The 19398-nt window shown below is 34.1% G+C and overlaps 2 protein-coding genes across 3 annotated transcripts; one reads left to right on the top strand and one right to left on the bottom strand.

The window, feature by feature from the left end:
• Window positions 1–159: 159 nt before the first annotated feature.
• Window positions 160–10496, top strand: Agps (alkyldihydroxyacetonephosphate synthase). Its single transcript, XM_011643916.3, has 6 exons — window positions 160–357; window positions 1101–1190; window positions 4202–4482; window positions 7035–7323; window positions 8761–9070; window positions 9286–10496. Exons 1-6 carry the CDS (start codon window positions 263–265, stop codon window positions 10057–10059), a joined length of 1839 nt encoding a protein of 612 aa, XP_011642218.2. The 5' UTR covers window positions 160–262; the 3' UTR covers window positions 10060–10496.
• On the bottom strand, window positions 10432–19346 carry Hel89B (histone acetyltransferase 1). Of its 2 annotated transcripts, XM_011643915.3 has the most exons (15): window positions 19137–19346; window positions 18390–18437; window positions 17862–18115; window positions 17411–17766; window positions 16882–17227; window positions 16194–16816; window positions 15352–16124; window positions 14709–15270; window positions 14294–14588; window positions 13719–14014; window positions 13325–13638; window positions 12287–13037; window positions 11948–12211; window positions 11140–11772; window positions 10432–11059 (listed from the first exon to the last, which is right to left on the bottom strand). In XM_011643915.3, the coding sequence occupies exons 2-15, from the start codon at window positions 18398–18400 to the stop codon at window positions 10859–10861; spliced, it is 5679 nt and encodes a 1892-aa protein (XP_011642217.2). In that variant the 5' UTR covers window positions 18401–18437; window positions 19137–19346; the 3' UTR covers window positions 10432–10858. The 2 variants fall into 2 exon arrangements, with proteins under 2 accessions (XP_011642217.2, XP_025074897.2); XM_025219112.2 differs by lacking the exon at window positions 18390–18437 and having other exon boundaries at window positions 17862–18089; window positions 19137–19345.
• Window positions 19347–19398: the final 52 nt, after the last annotated feature.

Below are 19398 nucleotides of genomic sequence, written 5' to 3'. Positions count from 1 at the left end.
TAGCCAATCAGAACGTCTAAACGATTCGTCGCACAGATGGAATCAGAAGATTCAAATTGAGCATGCGTGATCGAGAACGCACTTGATTGGTCGTTGATATCACGCACGTGATTGGTGCATCGGTGCCGCGATGGTCGGGCGGAGGCTCTATCGATTTAAATTTGGTTTGCCGGTGCGCGTATCAATAGTGGACGCGGAGCCGTCGCCGCGGGTTTTAGGGTTATTGTGGAGTTTATTTCTCAGTGATATTTAAGCCCTTTGCATGGCGAGTATGTCCGAGCAAAAGCAGCACAAGATGACAGGGGAAACGAGTGCGAACGAGCCGATTGAGTTTGAAAGCGCCGTGCCAAAAATCAGGTCAGTTTTGCATTCGGGTTCTCGCTCCACCGCGCCGGATGGATCCGAAAGCAGATGTACCCTATATATATATATATATATACATATATATATATATATATGCATATATATATATATATATATATATATATATGTATGATGTGCGTGCAATATATATATATACATATACACATGGGAAACGTGCGGTACGCGCAATGCGCCCACGCCGGCCACGCGCGTGCATTTAATAACGCGCGACCACACCTCTTGCAGCTGTGTAACACGCTTCACGTGTGCAAAAATTCGTGACTCATTTCCGACGTCGCGACTCGTTGTAACGAGTCTCGAATGACATCTTCGCGAACATGAACGCGAACGCGCGACCTCGAAACCTAACGTCGATCGATAAGAGTCTCTCCCCCGTGTCCTCTCTTTCAAATCGGTTTTCTCCCTTTTTCGCATTATCAGAGAGTGGGCAAACCGGTTTCTTCCTTTTTTTCTCCTGCCCTCGTTACTCTATTTTACTCTTATTCATTAATACAGAATCTAGCGGAATGGACGACATGCGCAAATTTCAACAAATCGACAACGCTTTGATTTTTTTGTGAGAAGCGCCCGGTCGAATGTTTTGTCACGTGACAAAATGTGCGCGGCCACGTACCGGCAATTGAAATATTTCGAGATCCAATAACACAGGATATAATTATATTTGGCTTTGATCTCTATCGCGATACTGACATCCACGTCGCTTGTTGATGTTTAAGGCAGCAATTGTTAAGATGGAACGGCTGGGGCTATAAAGATTCTGGATTTTGTGTCAATGACAAGAACGTGATAGAGTTTACCGGTGACAGGTGAGTTTTGTAAACTGTTCTTTACTGCTTTAAGAACCTCAAATAAATAATTTAACATATCCGAGCTTAATCATTATTAAGTACGCGCGTGCAAAGCCGCAATATTAAGAAAAACGGAAAATTACATTTTTTCCATTGACAAAATTGAATGGATTGGAAATATATAGTTTTAATCTTCTTTTTTCTTTCTTCTTTTTTTTTAAATCATGTAAAATTTTTCTAGTTTATTTAAATAGGTTATTATATATTATATATTATAATTTGTTATAATTAAAGATTGTGCATTTTGATAATTGCTAAATTATTTAACAATATTCTTATTCTCTTTAATATTATTCTTTAAGTACATTAGAGTGCAAAATAAATGAAACTGATTTTAATTTTTACGATAGTTATTATTAGATGCAAAATATATCGCGATTTACGATGACATATAGATAAGAACCGAAATGAAGAGGGAGTAATTGAAAATTGTGATAGAATAGATAAGGATAAATATTACAAAATTTAGTTATATTAATAAATATTAATAAATTAGAAATAAATTTAGTGGAAATATCTAAAAGCAAATCGTATTGTATTTGCTTATGAAAAGTATATAATAAAAATGTAAAAGATGTGTTTTATTTGACTCGTAATTTATATTTTTTACTCTGCATCTTTATACTTATTTTTCTCTTATCGGTTCTTATTGTTTACAAATAAATCTCGTTTCTTGTGATTTTTTTTGATATAATTAATGTAACACGTGACTTTTTTGTTTTTTATTTATTAACTAGATTATCCATTTTATTTAATATTTTATCACTTTAATTATTCAGTGAAAGGATTAAGATGCAAATTTCAAAAAATATCAACAATATCGAGACATTTTAGTTTACCAAGCATATATTGCTTGAATGTGGGAATTCTTGTATCTTCTTCAGTATCTTCGTTTTTTTTTTTTTTTTTTTTTTTTTTTACATCTATCTAGCTAATTATGTTTACCTAGTTACTGGCAAGCGAATACGCTAACAATAGTTAATGTATACTGCGATGTTTTAGTGTACATACTTTTTATTTGCACTTCATGTTAAGTGAGACTTCATATCGCTTGTTGCCAGCGAATCGACTCAATGAAAGCCTTGTGCATAATTTTATCAAATATCAGAAAAAAAACATACAGGAGAATGTAATGTTAATACTAATAGTAATAATTACTTAAAAAAATATGTAAATTGCAACATCTTTCATAATTTTGAGAATTAACGCTGTAGACGGTGTTCAATTATACACTTTTTATTAATAAACTAAGTTTAAATTGAAAAAGGAGAGAATGTAATTGCGCACCGTCTATAGCGCTGATTCTTAATTACCCTATTGTTTTCCATTAGTGTAACGCCGAGAATTATTTTTGTTAATATTTCATAATTTCGGTAATGTTACATTAATAGAATTATGTAATTATGTTCATAAATGTGATCGTATTGCTATATAAATAATATGTTGTAATAAAATAATACTTTGATGACACATTTTAAAAGTTAATTACAGACATCATTACAAAAATCTTAATATAAAAATATCAATGATAGTTATTGTAAGTGAACAAATTTTATTTAAATTTTTAAAGATTATTAAATTTTAATTTAGAGTTAACAATTTTTTAAATATAATGATGCATGATGAATTATATCCGATATTGTATAATATTATAGTAATATGAATGATAAGAATTTCGTTATCAAAGTTGCTTAAGTTTGCGTAAGATATAGGTATATCTTGATACTAACTTATCTCAAGTTAAAATTATACACAACATGAGTCCTACATTATTGGTTAACTTTTCGTCTTAAAAAATTGTTTAGAAAATAATTTGTAGTATTAAAACAAACATATAATGCAGTAATTTATTTTTTCTCTCTTTCCTGGATTTTGTCGAAAAAAATATGAAATCAATGAGTTTTTTAAGTAGAACCCAACTTTTCGTTTTGGAATTTAAAAAAGTATTTAATGCAAATTAAAAATATTCATCATTACATATTATACAATCTTAAAAAGGTTAAATTTATAATAATAAATAATTAAATGTTATAATTTATTTTTAATTGATGCAATTCTTTGATATTCTTTTGTAAGATTAACTTTTTTACGTATTAATTTTCATATGTAATGAAATATAGCTGTGAATTGGAGAGTCACTAGAAAAATGTGATACTTTTATCATTTGTTTCGTTCACATATGTATTCAAGTGCATCATAAAATGCAGAAACCTTTGCCACCTAACACGGAATGTTATCATCCATGTGTAATATGTATACGTAGTCAAAAATGTTCATCGTGCACTTACTAAACATAGTAATGTTAAATGTTGTTATGTAAATATTGGAGATTTCTCTAGTAGTTTTCTTTAATGCAGCGCGAAAAATTAATGCTTTTTGAATCAAAAACTGATAAAAAAACGTGTATGTTATATTGAAAACATGATTAAGATATTTTTTAAAAATAAAAATTTTTAACTGAAACTTTACATTGAAATAATTTTGTTTGTGCTACATGTCGAGCAATAATAAAGACATTTTCTTTATATAATTAAAATTATAATTAAATTTTTTTAAGTTTATTAAGAACTCAATTGATCGAGCCAAAAAATTTTTAATATCTAATAATCTGAAATATTCGCAATTGGCTTACTGGCTTATGTAGATTTGTTTTATTGTTATCGTGCATAATTTTAAATGAAATATATTTTGATCACAAAAACCATTTTTTAATTAATTTATACGAAATACTGGAATAAAATCATCTAGTCAGGCTAGTATGATAATACATAATACAGAAAAGGAAATATAACATATATTTATGTTCTTTACTAAATATTTTTTTACTAAATATATTTTTTTTAATTAATGTTAATTTGCGTTTATTTCATCCAAGGAGTTGTTATTGTTGTTATTATTGTTGTTGTTATTATTGTATATACAATATAGAAACTGGTTTTTCTTAATAATATTAATTCTTATATTATTAGATATCCCATTGGAAACCGAGAGCTTCCATATTTCACAAAGTGGTGCGAAAAAACTTTCGACATAACATGGGAGTTGAAGAACTCGTGTCAAAATTTACCGAAGCATTTTCCAGAACCAATTTTATCTGTAGAATTATTGGAAGCGATCAAGGAACTGGCGATCGATTACTCGACCGATGGTGTCGATCGTTTGTTTCGAGCACACGGTCATACATTGCGAGAAATTTATCTTTTGAAATATGGCTCTTTTCAAAGGATACCGGATATTGTCCTCTGGCCTAGTAAGTTGATATTTTTCGATCATTCTCTTATCATAAAAAGAATAGCAAAAATAGAAATTTAATCGTTTTTGACACATAGCACTGACCTTTCAAAGAATGTATATATATATATTAATGAGATTATTGATTGAGATTTCTTCTATTATATTAATATAATCTATTATTTATTATTCTATATAATTAATAATACGTTAGCATTACTTGATTATCTAATTTTTTTTCCAACAAACTTTTATTAAGAATCGCAATTAAGAATTAAAATAAAATGTGTTAAATTTTGTACATATAGTACACATGTTGTTGCACATAAAAAAATTACAAATGGATATTTCTTACGTATACCGATCTTTCTACAAATCTATAATTAGTGGAATATTATCGCCTGTTTAACGACTGTTTTAAAGTATCATTAGCAAATTTTTCTCATTTTATGTTGTAATCTACTTTATCTATCTTATCTGCATATTATTAAATTTTAATTTGCTTATAAAAACGATATATCTATCGTTTAATTATTCGTATATCATAATTTAACGATATATCTATCGTTTAATTATCATACTTATTAATATTCAGTTGAGCATCCGACCTTGAATCTGTAAAAAATATCCGTGTTAATTATTCTTGTTATTACTCGCATGTACATGTCATGTACAATATTGATTTATTTCCGCCTGGAAAATGTTTTTCAAATATTGCCTGCAGTATTTTAAATTTATTTTTATGTGGTAATAACTGTTTTTAGTTACACAAAGAATCGTGTTGTAACAAATTTCTTGAATATATATATATATATATATATATATATATATATATATATATAGGTGACTCGTAAGAGATGGATCCTTTTGTTATAGGCGTAAAAATTCAAGAAATTTGTTACAACATATATATATATATATATATATCATACTCTGTGTGTGTGTGTGTGTGTGTGTGTGTGTGTGTGTGTGTGTGTGTGTGTGTGTGTGTAGTATTCGAAATATATATATATATATATATATATATCGAGTTTCCTTTCACTTCAATATATTGAGTAATACAAAGTGATTTAATACTTAGAAAGTAAGAAATATATATAGAGTGTCCTAGATTTCCTACAACCATTATTAACATTCTCATTTTAAGATAAAAATCCTAATATTAAAAAATGTCAAGATTTTACAATAGTTTTTAATGGGAAATGATTCACATATATTATTTAAAAATTATCTATACGTATGTTTAGACTTAATCTATCACATAATCGAAAATATATGAAATGCATTGTGCATTGTGATTTTTATACTTTTGTTACTACGTAATGTGCCTGAGCGCGCAAATTTCAAATAATTTAATTAATCACAATTTTAAGCACTTCTTAAATTAAAAAATATAACTTCGATTGTTGATGTAAAGTTTTTATCTTAAAATAAAGTTTTTGTCTTCAAAAGTCTACCATTAAAAATTGTTAGACACTCTGTACAATAAATTAATAATAAATGAAAAGTATATAACATAAGATGTATATTAATTTGAGATCTTGACACAAAATAATTTACTGGTATTCTTTCTGATATAAAATAATGTTTCTTTTTAGAAAATTTGAGTCTTCTTGTTATTCTGCAAATAAAAATATTAACAAGGAAACCTCGCAATTACAAAAATTCAGATTTTGATTAAATCTTGCACATATGTAGAGAAGGAGGGTGGGAGGTAAATAACTGAATTTAGAAATTATCACTTGGTGTTAAAAAACGATTTTGAAAAATAAATCCATTTTTTATATTTATACAGAGTGATTCTCGACTTTTTTCGAAACTATTTAAGATCAAAAAATATTTTATTTACCCCATTTATATTTATATAATAATATTTTCATCAAAATAAAAATTTTTAGATTGATGAGACTTTATCAGTTTAATCCCATCTATATAATCCAATGTAAAATTGTTTCATTTCAACTCATCAAAATCAATTATTAATTTTATTTTAATCAGATTTAATTCGATTATGCTTTTATATTCGTAATCGAAGTTATAACATTGATCAAATGTGTTTTTTCTTCTAATTTCATATCAGCATTCCCTGAATGTGAAAATCTATTTAATTTGAAATTGTAATGCCATGACTTTTGCATTGTAGTGTTGCATTGATAATTATAACGAATACATCGGAATATATCTCTCGCAAACCATTCATTATTTTATTCTTATGTATAAGATGATAAGAATTAGTTTATATAAGAACGAAACATATAGTTTTTGTATTAAAAAAATAGAGGCTATCCCCTAATGAACTTAGCGATTCCATCATTTTATGAAAATCTTAAAAAAAAAAAAAAAAAAAAAAAAAATAATTTTTATGATGAAATCCCTCATCCTTCTGAGAATAGCTTCTGAGAAAATAACATACAACACTTAACGTATCCGACTCTGTGTAATTGCATTTACTTATGCATGCATATTTCCGATTGCGTGATGAGTGAAAACGTGAAAACGTTTCAATTTTTTTCTTGGATAGGAAAATTTTTGCCGCGAAGTGTCCTCTATTTAATATTCATATTTCTGCAGAATGTCACGAGGATGTCGTAAAGATTGTCAATATGTGCGCACGCTACGGAACTGTCTGCATACCTTTTGGTGGTGGGACTAGTGTCAGCCGCGCGGCATGTTGTCCCCCGGATGAACGCCGAACGATAATTTCATTAGACACGTCGCAAATGAATCGGATATTGTGGATAGATAGGGACAATTTGTTGATATGCTGCGAATCAGGCATCATTGGCCAGGATCTGGAGCGGATGCTTCGCCCCCAAGGATTCACGTGTGGCCATGAGCCCGATTCTTACGAGTTCTCCAGGTACGCGAAGTTTAATTAGAATATACGGAAATACACGTAAACTCGAATCTCTCGGTACAAGTACACGGATGGGGGGGGGGGGAGGGGAGGGGGTGCCGAAATTCCAGGTACATCGAGAGAGATACATGGCGTTACGGTAATGATAATGTCCTACCTTTGATAAAATGAAATTTGATTAATTTTTTTTTTTTTTTTTATTTAAAGTATTTAAATTCTAAGCTTTAATGCATATGACGCGTGCAATCTAGTTAATTTTTTTCATTATCATTAAGTTAATCTTTCGATAATAAAATTAGTACGTTATATAGGCTATTTTATATTATTTGCGTTCGATTAATGTAATGTGGAAATGATTTCTGCTCGATATAAATTTAATTAGGCTTTAGTTACTTTTTGGCGATTATTTGAATTCTTTTTAACATTTTAATTTATAAAATGAATTAAAATTTATGATTTCGTACAAAATTAATTTTATTTATCAAGATATACAATATGATTAAAGGTGGGGTCAAGGTGTAACAAACATTTTGAAAAGAGACAATACGAAACACATATTTAACCATAAAATTAATAAAAGATAATTGAAAAAAAGCTTTTTTACATTATATGCGATGAATAATAGTAAATTAGTAGCGTTTTGCAGCGTGTTAGATGTATAATGATATTAGTAAACAGTTATAGCATATATATAACATATTTGTATACATATGCGATAACTGATATATATATATATATATATATATATATATATATAATATAATATATATATATAATAATAATGTATTTCTTGATTATGTTTCCGATAAAACTCAATATTGATTTTTCAGCTTAGAGTGAGCTATATTACTGCTAAATGCAGTATGAAAAGCAAAATTAATTTTTTCTCTACTAAATCAGCTAAAAGCACGCACACGTACAATAAAGCATTAATTTTTTAAATATTAATATAAATATTATCGCATCAGAAAAATCTTGAAATCAATGATATTGTATTATTTTATGAATTTGTATATTTATATATTTCTATAATCCAGGGCTAGACCAAATTATCACAAAAATATCACAAACAAAACATTTGATTGTAAGATTCAAATTACAAAAAATATATGAATTCTTTTATCTAATGAACTTAAATATTATATTATAATATTTATTATATATTATATATTATATTTTAAATATAACATGCCAGATGTATGTATAATTGCAACTGTGATTTCAAAGTACGAAGTGCGTGAATATTTGATATTCTTGAAAAATTATGTTAATAATTACAATATGTTATTAAAAACAATTGTAATGATAATTTTCTAACATATTTCGCACCAGCCGCGTACGCCTGGTAATTTAGCCCTGAATGATAGTATCTGAAAGCCGTTAGCTTCATGAAAGAAAATTTCGAATGCACGGAGGCTGAAAATAGCTTGTCTCGAATAGTTTAGGTGGATGGGTGGCGACTAGAGCAAGCGGCATGAAGAAGAACACGTACGGCAACATCGAAGATTTAGTCGTGCGGATGCGAATGGTCACCGGAAGAACGGAGGATCCTGTTATCACTTTGGAAAGAGGTAGTTTGGTACCTCGCGCGTCCTGCGGTCCGGATTTCGATCATGTGATTCTCGGCAGCGAGGGAACGCTGGGTGTCATCACCGATATTGTGTTGAAGATACGACCGTTGCCTCGAATTATGAAATACGGCAGTATTGTGTTCCCGCATTTTCTGAGCGGCGTTCGTGCATTACGAGAGGTGCGTATCTTTCGTATTGACTTTTACATTACGTCAATCGGTAAAGACCATGGTTCTTTGTTAATACTTGCCCAACATAAATATTATGACGAAAGAAAGCCGAAAAATAATTATTAAATGTTCATTTTCATTTTGGGCAGTAAAGAAGCACGATTCCTATTGTATAAAATCGACAGAAAAAAAAAAAATATAATAATTCCATTATGATTGTACAGATTGCAAAGGAAAGATGTCAACCCGCCAGTATACGCTTAATGGACAATGAGCAGTTCCAAATGGGTCAAACTCTACGTCCGGAATCTAGTTGGGGCGGCTTGATTCTACAAGGATTGAAACATATCTACGTTACGAGAATAAAGGGTTTCCAATGGGATCAGATATGCGTGGCCACGCTATTAATGGAAGGCGACTTGGCGGCGGATGTCGCGACTCAGGAACGGAAAATTTATAAGATAGCTGATAAATACGGCGGCATACCAGCGGGCGAGGCGAATGGCGAACGTGGTTACATGTTGACGTTCGTGATAGCTTACATCCGTGATATTGGACTCGAATTTAACGTATTAGCGGAATCATTCGAAACTTCTGTTCCTTGGAATCGTGCATTATCACTGTGCAGAAATGTAAAGTCTCGCGTAGCTAGAGACTGTAAGGCGCGCGGTATTCGTAAATATTTTATTTCCTGCCGCGTCACACAGACTTATGACGCGGGTTGTTGCGTGTACTTTTATTTGGCGATCAGTTACGCGGGCATAGAGAATCCTGTAGAGACTTACGAGGCCATCGAACACACGGCGCGAGAAGAGATACTTGCCAATGGTGGATCACTCTCCCATCATCACGGAGTGGGCAAGATACGAGCATCGTTTTATCCCGAAGCCGTTGGGGAGGCGGGTGTTTCCCTTTATCGAGCGACCAAGGCGCATCTGGATCCGCATAATATATTTGCAACGGGTAATATGATTTCAGAATATAAACCAAAATTGTAAATGAAATTGTGTCATGTGGGGTGTCATGCATTTGAAGTTGAGTATGCAATAACATCTGGGGAGTTTATGCGACTGTTCCATACCTCGTTATTGCCGATATCTTGAATTATTGAGAAATTTAGTTATAACAGATTGATGCGATTTCGTATACTTTCGACTGAAAGTCACAATATTTCATCAACTTGTCATTTAAATTTTAGATTATTTCATATGATGTTTTATAATGAAGAATTCAATTTTTCCGGGACATGCACATAGATAGCGAATACAAGGCAACTGGTATTGTTATGTTTAACTCATTATGAAACGTTTCTGATGCGATATAGAATAAGAGGGACTAGTATACATTATAAATAATTATGCACCGTGACGTCGTTTGGTACAAATGGAATTGTAATTATATCGGCATTTTTATAAATTATTATATCTAAACAAAACACACATTTACCTTATGTATAGATATCTTAATTTACCTCTATTTACTATTCTATGGATTATTTGAGTTTTTAGGTACGATGATAATGTCATTTTCCTTATAGTTAAGACTTAACGACTTGTTCCATTGCGACAGAGCTAAGTTTGTTAACTCTTAATTAGGTATGATTTTTATTACTATGTAAATTACGTAGTGATCATAGAGGTGTGCTATAACTATTAAATTGTACTGAATCAAGAGTTAACAATCAAGTCTGATCTCTGCAATGTTTTCATTCGATATCGTATGCTAATTTCGAGCTACGCGAAGAATATTTGCTGAGCTCTAACCTATATTCAATGATTTATTAAGGTACTGGTAAGCTTACTGGCTATCAGCCTTCAGAGTGGACAAAAATGAATCGAGATCGTATTCGTCGTCATATTGCTGCTGTTCCCAGAGTTCGGGCAGAATATCTAGCACAGAACGGCTAATTCCCGGTAGGCCAGAAAATTTTGACGAAGTAGCATCCTCATTGTGTTCCGGCCTCTTTTCCTTTCCGTCCAATGAAAATAGATCTAACAACTGGAAAAAAAAAAAATCGATTATACATTAGATGAGTTTTATCATCAAAATTTGATATCAAACATTAATTGTTTGATTACTTGATCAGTAGCCATGGTCTCTAAAGAAGCGTTTTCCGTCGTTATTATAGTATTCGCAGTGTGAAGCTTAAACTTCTGTAGTCCCATAATCTTCTCTTCTAATGTTGATCTGGTGATCAAACGATACACGTTGACTACTTTTTTCTGACCTATACGATGCGCACGATCCATCGCTTGAAGATCTTTCATGGGATTCCAATCGTGTTCAACGAATATGACAGTGTCCGCTCCTGTTAAGTTTAATCCAAGACCACCGACTTGCGTAGTCAACAAAAGGACATCTATCGATGGATCGGCATTGAAACGCGCTACAACGGAATGCCTTTGTGCTGCTGGTACACTGCCGTCCAGACGCAGATACGTTACTGTCGGCAGATGCGTGCGAAGCAAATCTTCTTCCACAATGTCTAACATTGCTTTCAATTGACAGAAAATCAGCGCACGATGCTGGCTTACTAATTGTTCCTGGGAATGGGCGTTTTCCCCACTCGTAGCATTGGAACAATTGCGAGTTTGTTGCTGCTGCTGTTGTCCGATACCACAATCTAATAACAATTGTTTCAGTGCGAGTAATTTGGCACCATGTTCGATATCAGCCAAAGTGCTTTGCTGTTGTTTCAACATGTCACATATCTAGAAATATCACAAAAAAGTATATAGTGATAAGAATTTTATTACACAAGATTTCTAAAGCTACTAAATAATGGAAAAATCTGAGAAATCTGCGAAACAAAATTATATTTGTTTTATAAATATTGTTTCTGTTGAGTTATATTGTTCCTAAATATCTGTATTTTTTAATATATACCGTTCGATATAGTGGATGCCCTGGACTTAGAACCAATTTAGGATGATTGCACACATTACGTAAATATCGCAGTGCCTCAAATACGTGACTACTTTGAGGATCACTTGGAGCTGAGCTAGTAGTGAGAGACGGATGACGAATGCGGAAATCTTCGTAAAGTGTGCGTTGTAAATGCGACAAATCACAGTAATAATCTTGAGTGATTTTGGGTGGCAAATCTTGCAGCACATCTTCCTTGTTTCGTCTCAATAAGAAGGGTAGCACCTATAAATAGTTTCCATTGTGATTTAAAACCGAGATACTTTCGCGACGATGAGAAGACATGTTAACGCAAGTTACCTGTCTATGAAGAGCTTCCATAGCTAAAGCACCAGCTTCCTGTTCTTTCGGTCCTGCCTTCGGTTCTCTGCAGGCCAAGATGGGACGAGAATATCTGGCAGCGAATTGTTTCTCGCTACCTAAGAATCCTGGCATTAGAAAATCGAACAGAGACCACAACTCGAGCACGTCGTTCTGTACAGGTGTGCCAGATAATATGAGCCTGTGATTCGCATGCAGTCGCTTTGCAGCTTTAGCGCTCTTCGTTTTACCGTTTTTTATTACATGACCTTCATCGAGTACACAATAATTCCATTGATGTGTCTCGAAGAATTCAATATCCTTTCGTACAATATCATAACTCGCAACTACAAGCCTATGATGTGATACCCGAGAACGTAATTTCTCGCGATCTTGTGGGGTGCCAGCATATTGTATGACTGACAAATCTTGCGGTTTGAAAAATTTCTCGGCTTCGTATACCCAATGACCAGTGAGAGTCGGTGGACACACTACTAGACTGGCAGGTGCTTGTGGATTGCGATGATGGTCTAATGCGAGGATGCAAAGAGTCTGTAATGTCTTTCCAAGACCCATATCGTCACATAAAACTCCATGAAGATGATAACGATTTAGGAAATTGAGCCAATTCAAGCCCTGACGTTGATACGAACGTAACTGTGCAGCCACGGGAATCGGTAACTCTGTATCAGGGATATTACGAGGATTCAAAAGCCGATCCAAGAATTTTCTCTCTTGTGCCTTTTCTTGCCTAGAATATGATATTACGTAAAGATTATTCGTTCAAACTCAAGTGTCAACGAGTTTTTGATAATATGTGCAATTGATGATGGAACGATATATTTTATCGGAATTTAAAATGTAATTGATAATTAATTTTTTATATTATTTTTTGATTCATAGAGTGATTATAAACTTATAAATACTTTTCAAGGAATATCATCGCATGCACCAAATACATTTAACGATATTGTAACAAAATTGTACCAAAATATATCAAATATATCAAATTTAAATATTCTTGTATGGATAACGTACACTAAATCCGGTGGGTCTGCAATTGCACCAGGATCTAATGGCAATAATTGCACAAGTGTAGCAAATGTTGCGCTACAAACTAATCTAACAGATTGATTCTGATCACTCATACGTCCCAGTAAGGGTACCATAAAGAGTACTGCATACGGTACTACATGAACGCCTAAGCTCTCGACGATGCAAGTTAGAGCTTCCGCTGCTCCCTGACGTACTGAATCGACTTCGTTTGGTGCTACTATACCTGTGGAACATTTTTTCTCTCCGCCAGTTGTTTCCAACAGCGGTATAATATTGCGTATTATATGTATCATTGTCTGAAAAAAAAAAAAAACTATTCTTAATCTTTTCTATGTTTATTATTATCGATATATATTTGATCAAACTTAAGTATTACCTTTTCTGTATTTAGAGTAGCTAATGTAGCTATGCATCGGGAAGCCATATGTCTAACAGCTTTGTAAGGATGCGCTAGCAGATTGCACAAACGTGGCAGACACTCCAACGCAGGCGGTAATAGAGATTTATCCAAACTTGGCGCCATAATCTCTAATACTTGTAAACCAAAGATCAATTGATTCCCTTCCTCTTCTTGTATATTATCTTGCTTGGTTACATCTTTCAATGTATTTGGTAAAATCAAATCCCATAATTGAGGTAAGCGATCAGGTAATTGAGCTCCGAAAAGAGTAGCTTCAAAAAATACAAACATTTTATATAAAGTATAATAGTATATATAAATAAATGCTATTATAGAATGTTCCCACATACAAAATACATAAGTAAATAATAAGAGATTTCATTTATTTTTTATTCATTTATTTTGTTTTTTTTTTCTTTATCAAACCAGAGAGAATCACAGATTAAGCTAAATGTCAATTAATTTTAAAATCTATAAATAAGAGAGATCCTCTTAAATATTACTGAAGATATATGCTTGAGCATTATTTAAATATGTCCTAAAATATGTACCTATAGCTGTTAATGCTAACGTAGCACCACGACGGCGCGTTCTAGCAGCTTTGGCTTCTGGTTCGTCACAAGCGAGTAATTCCTCCAAAGGAATTTCGGTGGTTGGTGGCCTACCAGGGCCTCTGCCGCTACCAAGTCCACTACCTGTACCACGATTGTATGCTACTCTCTCAGCATGTTTTTGTCTATTATTTAAGGTAAGTATTCCATCAAAAATATCAGTGTCACCGGCGCAACATACCCGTGGTGTGAATTCAACATCGGAACATAGGAATGTACATAGATTGGTAGAAATCTGTAACAGATAATTGTATTGACGTTATAGACGTTATAAAGGATATTTATTAGTTCAAAAATATTTTATATTATATTCGTTTTTATTTTTTATCATTTTGTTTCTACTTCGTAAGCGAACCTTTGCGTTTGGAGATGGTTTCCTCTCGACACAAAGTTTAATCAGATGAGATAAATGTTTCGCAGCCAGTTTTTGCAATTCCTCATTTTCCTCGCGTTTTATAGCTTCCATTAGCGGTTTTACCAATGGATTAAGTGGTTGAGGAGACTGAGGAAGAATATTTAACATCGTAGCCGCGCCAGCGAGAGCGGCCGTCGACATAACATGTAATGACTGTTGTTGCGCCATCGTCGTAGCTGCGCCGACATCTAGCGCTCGTCTTCTTTCTTCTAAGCTTTCCATTAATTTAGGTTTTAATTTAACAGCTATTGAACCTCCGCTGACATTTCCAGTTCCACTTGCGTTTGCTCCCATAGTGCAAAGGGTTGGAATCGTTTTTCCCGCAAGTGCAGCGATTTGATCAAGAGTCATCACACCGGATGAATTTACTTCAACTGGTACCATTAATTTATAATGTTTTAAAGTTGCTATATAATCTCGACTTTCGTGCAGCAGTCGAGTAAAGGATGCCACAATCTCGTCGTAGTACATACATTCATTTAAACAACTCAATAATCTGTCACTTTAAAAAAAGAAACATTTCGTTAATATATATACATACACATAATAAATTTTGGTTTCATAGATATTGTATATTACGTACCTGAGTATATCTGGTATCACGGGATTTTTCATAGGATCTACAGTCGCCCAATAGGACATCGTGAGACCCACGACGGTACGTTGTAGCGCCGATCGCGAATTAAGATGCGCCAATAACACCTTGGCATAACAAAGCGCTGGACTAGGCACATCTGGTGGATAAACAACACCCGGTGCAGGTTGCACGACATAGTGCGATAATAAACCTAACATACGAGACGCTCTACAACGAGCCTGTATTACGTTTGCCTTTCGTACATTCAGTGCAACCGTTTCGATTCCGCCGATGTACATTTTCAATTCAGATAACGACTTTGCATTCGCATTGATATTACTGTTCCCGCCGTTAGTGTCCGATTGTCCGTCACAGTACGCGACTGTTTGATTATTCTTCGTGCCCTTAATACTACTAGCAATTGTCAGTAATAAATTTGGATTGAATGGCACATGTTCCGGTTGCATAGCAAGGCAAAGCCATGTACTGACATGAGGGCACGCCGCATGTAGCAATAATTCGAGATCACTCTGTACGACTAGATTTTCCCAGACATGTTCAGCCACGTCTTGTATTACGTTAATATGTTCGATTAGCACGCACTGAAACACATGCCTCAATGCTTCTTGTAAAACTAATCCGCCACCCTCACCCCACCGCTCCTTCTTGTCCATACCGTGATCGCTGTCCTTTCCAGTTAAAGTTTGCATCGTTTGTAGTGTTGCTTTACGTACGCTCGAACTTGAATGGCTGAGAAAAAGCCATAAACGTGGTAATATCTAAACAAACCCAATCGTTATTAAAGTAAATTTAAACATTTTATAAAATGGTAGATATCGTTGCATTACCTGTGATAACGGTTGAGGTGTTAAGCAAGCATGTGCCTCTGGTAATGAAAGTATTGCGGCCAAGAGACCCATAAACGTATTGCAAGCCGCAGCCAGGTCATCTTGTTCTTTTAATAATTGCCAAAGACGTATTACAATAGCTTCTAGTTCTGTTGGTTTTAATAATCGTGGAAGAGCATGTGCTACTGGTATAAGCGCACTCGCGGCGGCTGCGCCTACGTCGTCGACAGGATCGGATAATCCTTGCATAATAGCCGGAAATATTTTTGGCAATACCTCGTCCAACAGATCGTCTCGTACAGCCATTAAATATTTTAAAGCAAGAAACCCACCGTGTCTCGCTTCCCATTCATTATGTTCTAATAATTTAAGAACTACAGAAAGTATTCCAGGAAAAACACCATTTGTATCTTTGGCATTTGAACCAGCAGGCACTAATAGTAGAAGCGATCCTAATGCTTGAGCGCATGTTTCTCGTACTGGCGCCACAACTTGATCAGATACAAAATCTCCGAATCGATCAAGCCCTAGTACGCACAATAATTGTAAGGCAGCGTCAATCACCCATTCGTAATGGCTCTCTTGCATTTCTTCCAAAGTCTGATCCCTGGACTTGCCAGCACCTGTACATTTAAGAAAATTTAATATTATTCATGTATTAGAAACTATATATAAATATTTAAATTACCTTTTCCATGAAGTTTTATAAGTTCCCGTAAAGCTGTCGCTGCTCCATGACGCACTTCCCATTTTTGACTAAACAAATCCTGACAAAGACTTTCCGCAAAGGATTCCAAGGGCCAATTTACGATAGAATCTGGCCAACATCCAGTGCTATCTGGTACTCCACTTGCTTGTTCATTGGATATACCACATTTTGTACCATCTGATGAGATTGTATCCTCTAATATTATCTTTTTGACTGGTGGTTCACCAGTATTATTCATTGGAGATTGAACATTCATTGTATGATCATCATTAATGCGATGTTCATCCGGCTCACGCGATCGTTGTTTTGTTACTGACTGACGTGCCTACATTAATAACATGTGAATTAATATACGTATTGTAAAACTTGCAAATATATAAAACAATGCCGAATGTTTCTAAAAATTTCAATGTTTGCTTGTATAAATTAAAATGTAAAATAATGTATAACTAAAAATGATAATTTAAAGAAAATAATTGATTATAAATAAAAGCTTGAAAATAAATACTTTGCGTTTTGCTCTATTCATTTCTCTCCTGCTTAATCCTCCTGGCTGTTTTAAAGTTTCATCGACAGGTACAGTAACAGTTTGTGTCATACATTGTGTTTGTACTGGGGTAAGATCCTCAATGGTAAATAAATCAGAAGTATCGACACCCATCAAACGTGGATGGAAGCCCAGTTTTGCAACTAGTTTTTCTTGTTGGCTAGGAAGTGACAAATGCTCTCCCTCTGATATAGTTAGATCATATTCACTGCCCTCGGATCCAGTAAGATGTGAACTTCGAGCCAAAACTCTGCTCATATCAAAAGATTTTAAATTCAATCTGGTGGATGTTTTGTGTTTAATCTCCTCTGATTCATCTATTAATTCAAAATGCCATATATTAATTGGATTTTTGCAAAATTTTCAATCATTAGAAATATAAAGATTTATTTAATTATTAATGAAGTATTACTATTGTCTGTAGAGACTTCCTTCTTAATCGGCTGTGGATCCCAAGGTGGAACTTGGGCAAGTATAGCTTGTACAGCATGGGCTGCTGATACTCGAGTATCCCATTGTGGAGATTTTAACAAAGTAGAAACTCTTGCTAATAAATGATGCAAATCATGAGGATGTAATCTCTGTGCTTCTCCTAATTGTTGCGCAGCTGCCCTTTTGGTAACTGCATTTGTTCCAGTCTCTAGCAATATGAATAATCTGTCCAATCTAAACATTAAAATAATATGGCATACATATATATATATATATATATATATATATATATATATATAATGTAAATTACTGATAGAAAATAAAAATCTTTTATATAAAAACATTTCTCTACAATGCTATCTTTACAAAGCTATTTTTCATACATTTTATGACTGATTTATATGATAAGATATAAATTATTAAAATATATGTTAAAATTTATATATTCAAAGTATTTATATAAAACTTTATATGAGAAAAAGAAAGTATAATTTTATTACAAACTTACCTTGAGGTCATGGTGATTGATTATATTGCTGAACAAACTTGTAAATACCTTCAAACAATAATAAACAATTATCTTTATCTCTCTAGAAAAATTATCTTACAAAAAAGTTTTACAATGTTACAATGTTAATATTAATCAATTGAAGCGTAAATTAGTGCTAATGCTATCACAGCTAATTTTCAATGGATTCAAAAGAGCAAAAGACCATCGAATCTGCAATTCTTATGTGGACAAAACTGTATATTCAACTCTGTACGACACCGGGTAAACTCCCTTTTGACATTCTGGAGATCGCTATCACCGACCGGAAGAGTGGAATTGCAGTAATCAGATAAATGATTATCGGTGGTTGCGAACAGCGGGGACGCTTGTGTAGGGTCAGTCTGGAAAGACGGAGGAAAGGAGAAAGGAGATTGGGGTAGCGGTGACGAGACGAACGGCCTGGCGTGGACGCACTGGACATCGTGACGATGACAGCGGTGGCGGTGGCGGTGGTAGCGGTGGCGGTGGCGGTGACGGTGACGGTGGTGGCGGCGGCGGCGACGACGATGGCACCCCAACGTTACCTCATGCTCGCGCGAGCGATCGCGTCTCCCAAACGACTCGCGAGTGCCGGGGAATGCGGAGAAAACGGATAAAACCGCGGTGCGTCGATCCGAGCGCAATATGGACATAACGAAGCGATCGATTCCCGGGGGAACGGTGCACAAACGAAGGAAGGAAGGAAGGAAGGTGAATCGCGCGTACCTGTTTTCTCGGAAAGCGTTCCGGCTGCCTCGCTCCAGTCTCAGCTGATCCACGATGCCATCTCCGCATTGGCGGACACGCGAAAGTCACATCACGCCGCGGGTAACGCGGAACCACGCTCACGCTTGTCAAATTTCTCGGAGAGAAACTCATGGTACAGGCATCAAATTTATACTGACAGCCATATTGCTGGGGAACCTGAGTTTTGTCCTCTGGTTTCGCTCCCATTGGCTCGCGGCGCGCATGTCACCCATTGGCTGAC

This window comes from Pogonomyrmex barbatus, unplaced genomic scaffold, assembly GCF_055798465.1.
Source record: "Pogonomyrmex barbatus isolate J1 unplaced genomic scaffold, ASM5579846v1 scaffold2, whole genome shotgun sequence".
Lineage (NCBI taxonomy): Eukaryota > Metazoa > Arthropoda > Insecta > Hymenoptera > Formicidae > Pogonomyrmex > Pogonomyrmex barbatus.
Note: the sequence above shows the minus strand (reverse complement) of the source record. Positions and strands in the feature narration are given on the sequence as shown.

Excerpts from the sequence above, each read along its gene's own strand:
- Agps (XM_011643916.3), top strand. The coding sequence starts at position 263 with ATGGCGAGTATGTCCGAGCAAAAGCAGCACAAGATGACAGGGGAAACG. Across the intron at positions 1,191-4,201 it reads ATAGAGTTTACCGGTGACAG|ATATCCCATTGGAAACCGAG; the intron begins GTGAGTTTTGTA and ends TTATATTATTAG. Across the intron at positions 7,324-8,760 it reads GATTCTTACGAGTTCTCCAG|TTTAGGTGGATGGGTGGCGA; the intron begins GTACGCGAAGTT and ends TGTCTCGAATAG.
- Hel89B (XM_011643915.3), bottom strand. Across the intron at positions 17,767-17,861 it reads GGAAGTCTCTACAGACAATA|ATGAATCAGAGGAGATTAAA; the intron begins GTAATACTTCAT and ends TTGAATTAATAG. Across the intron at positions 11,773-11,947 it reads GGCATCCACTATATCGAACG|ATATGTGACATGTTGAAACA; the intron begins GTATATATTAAA and ends TGATATTTCTAG.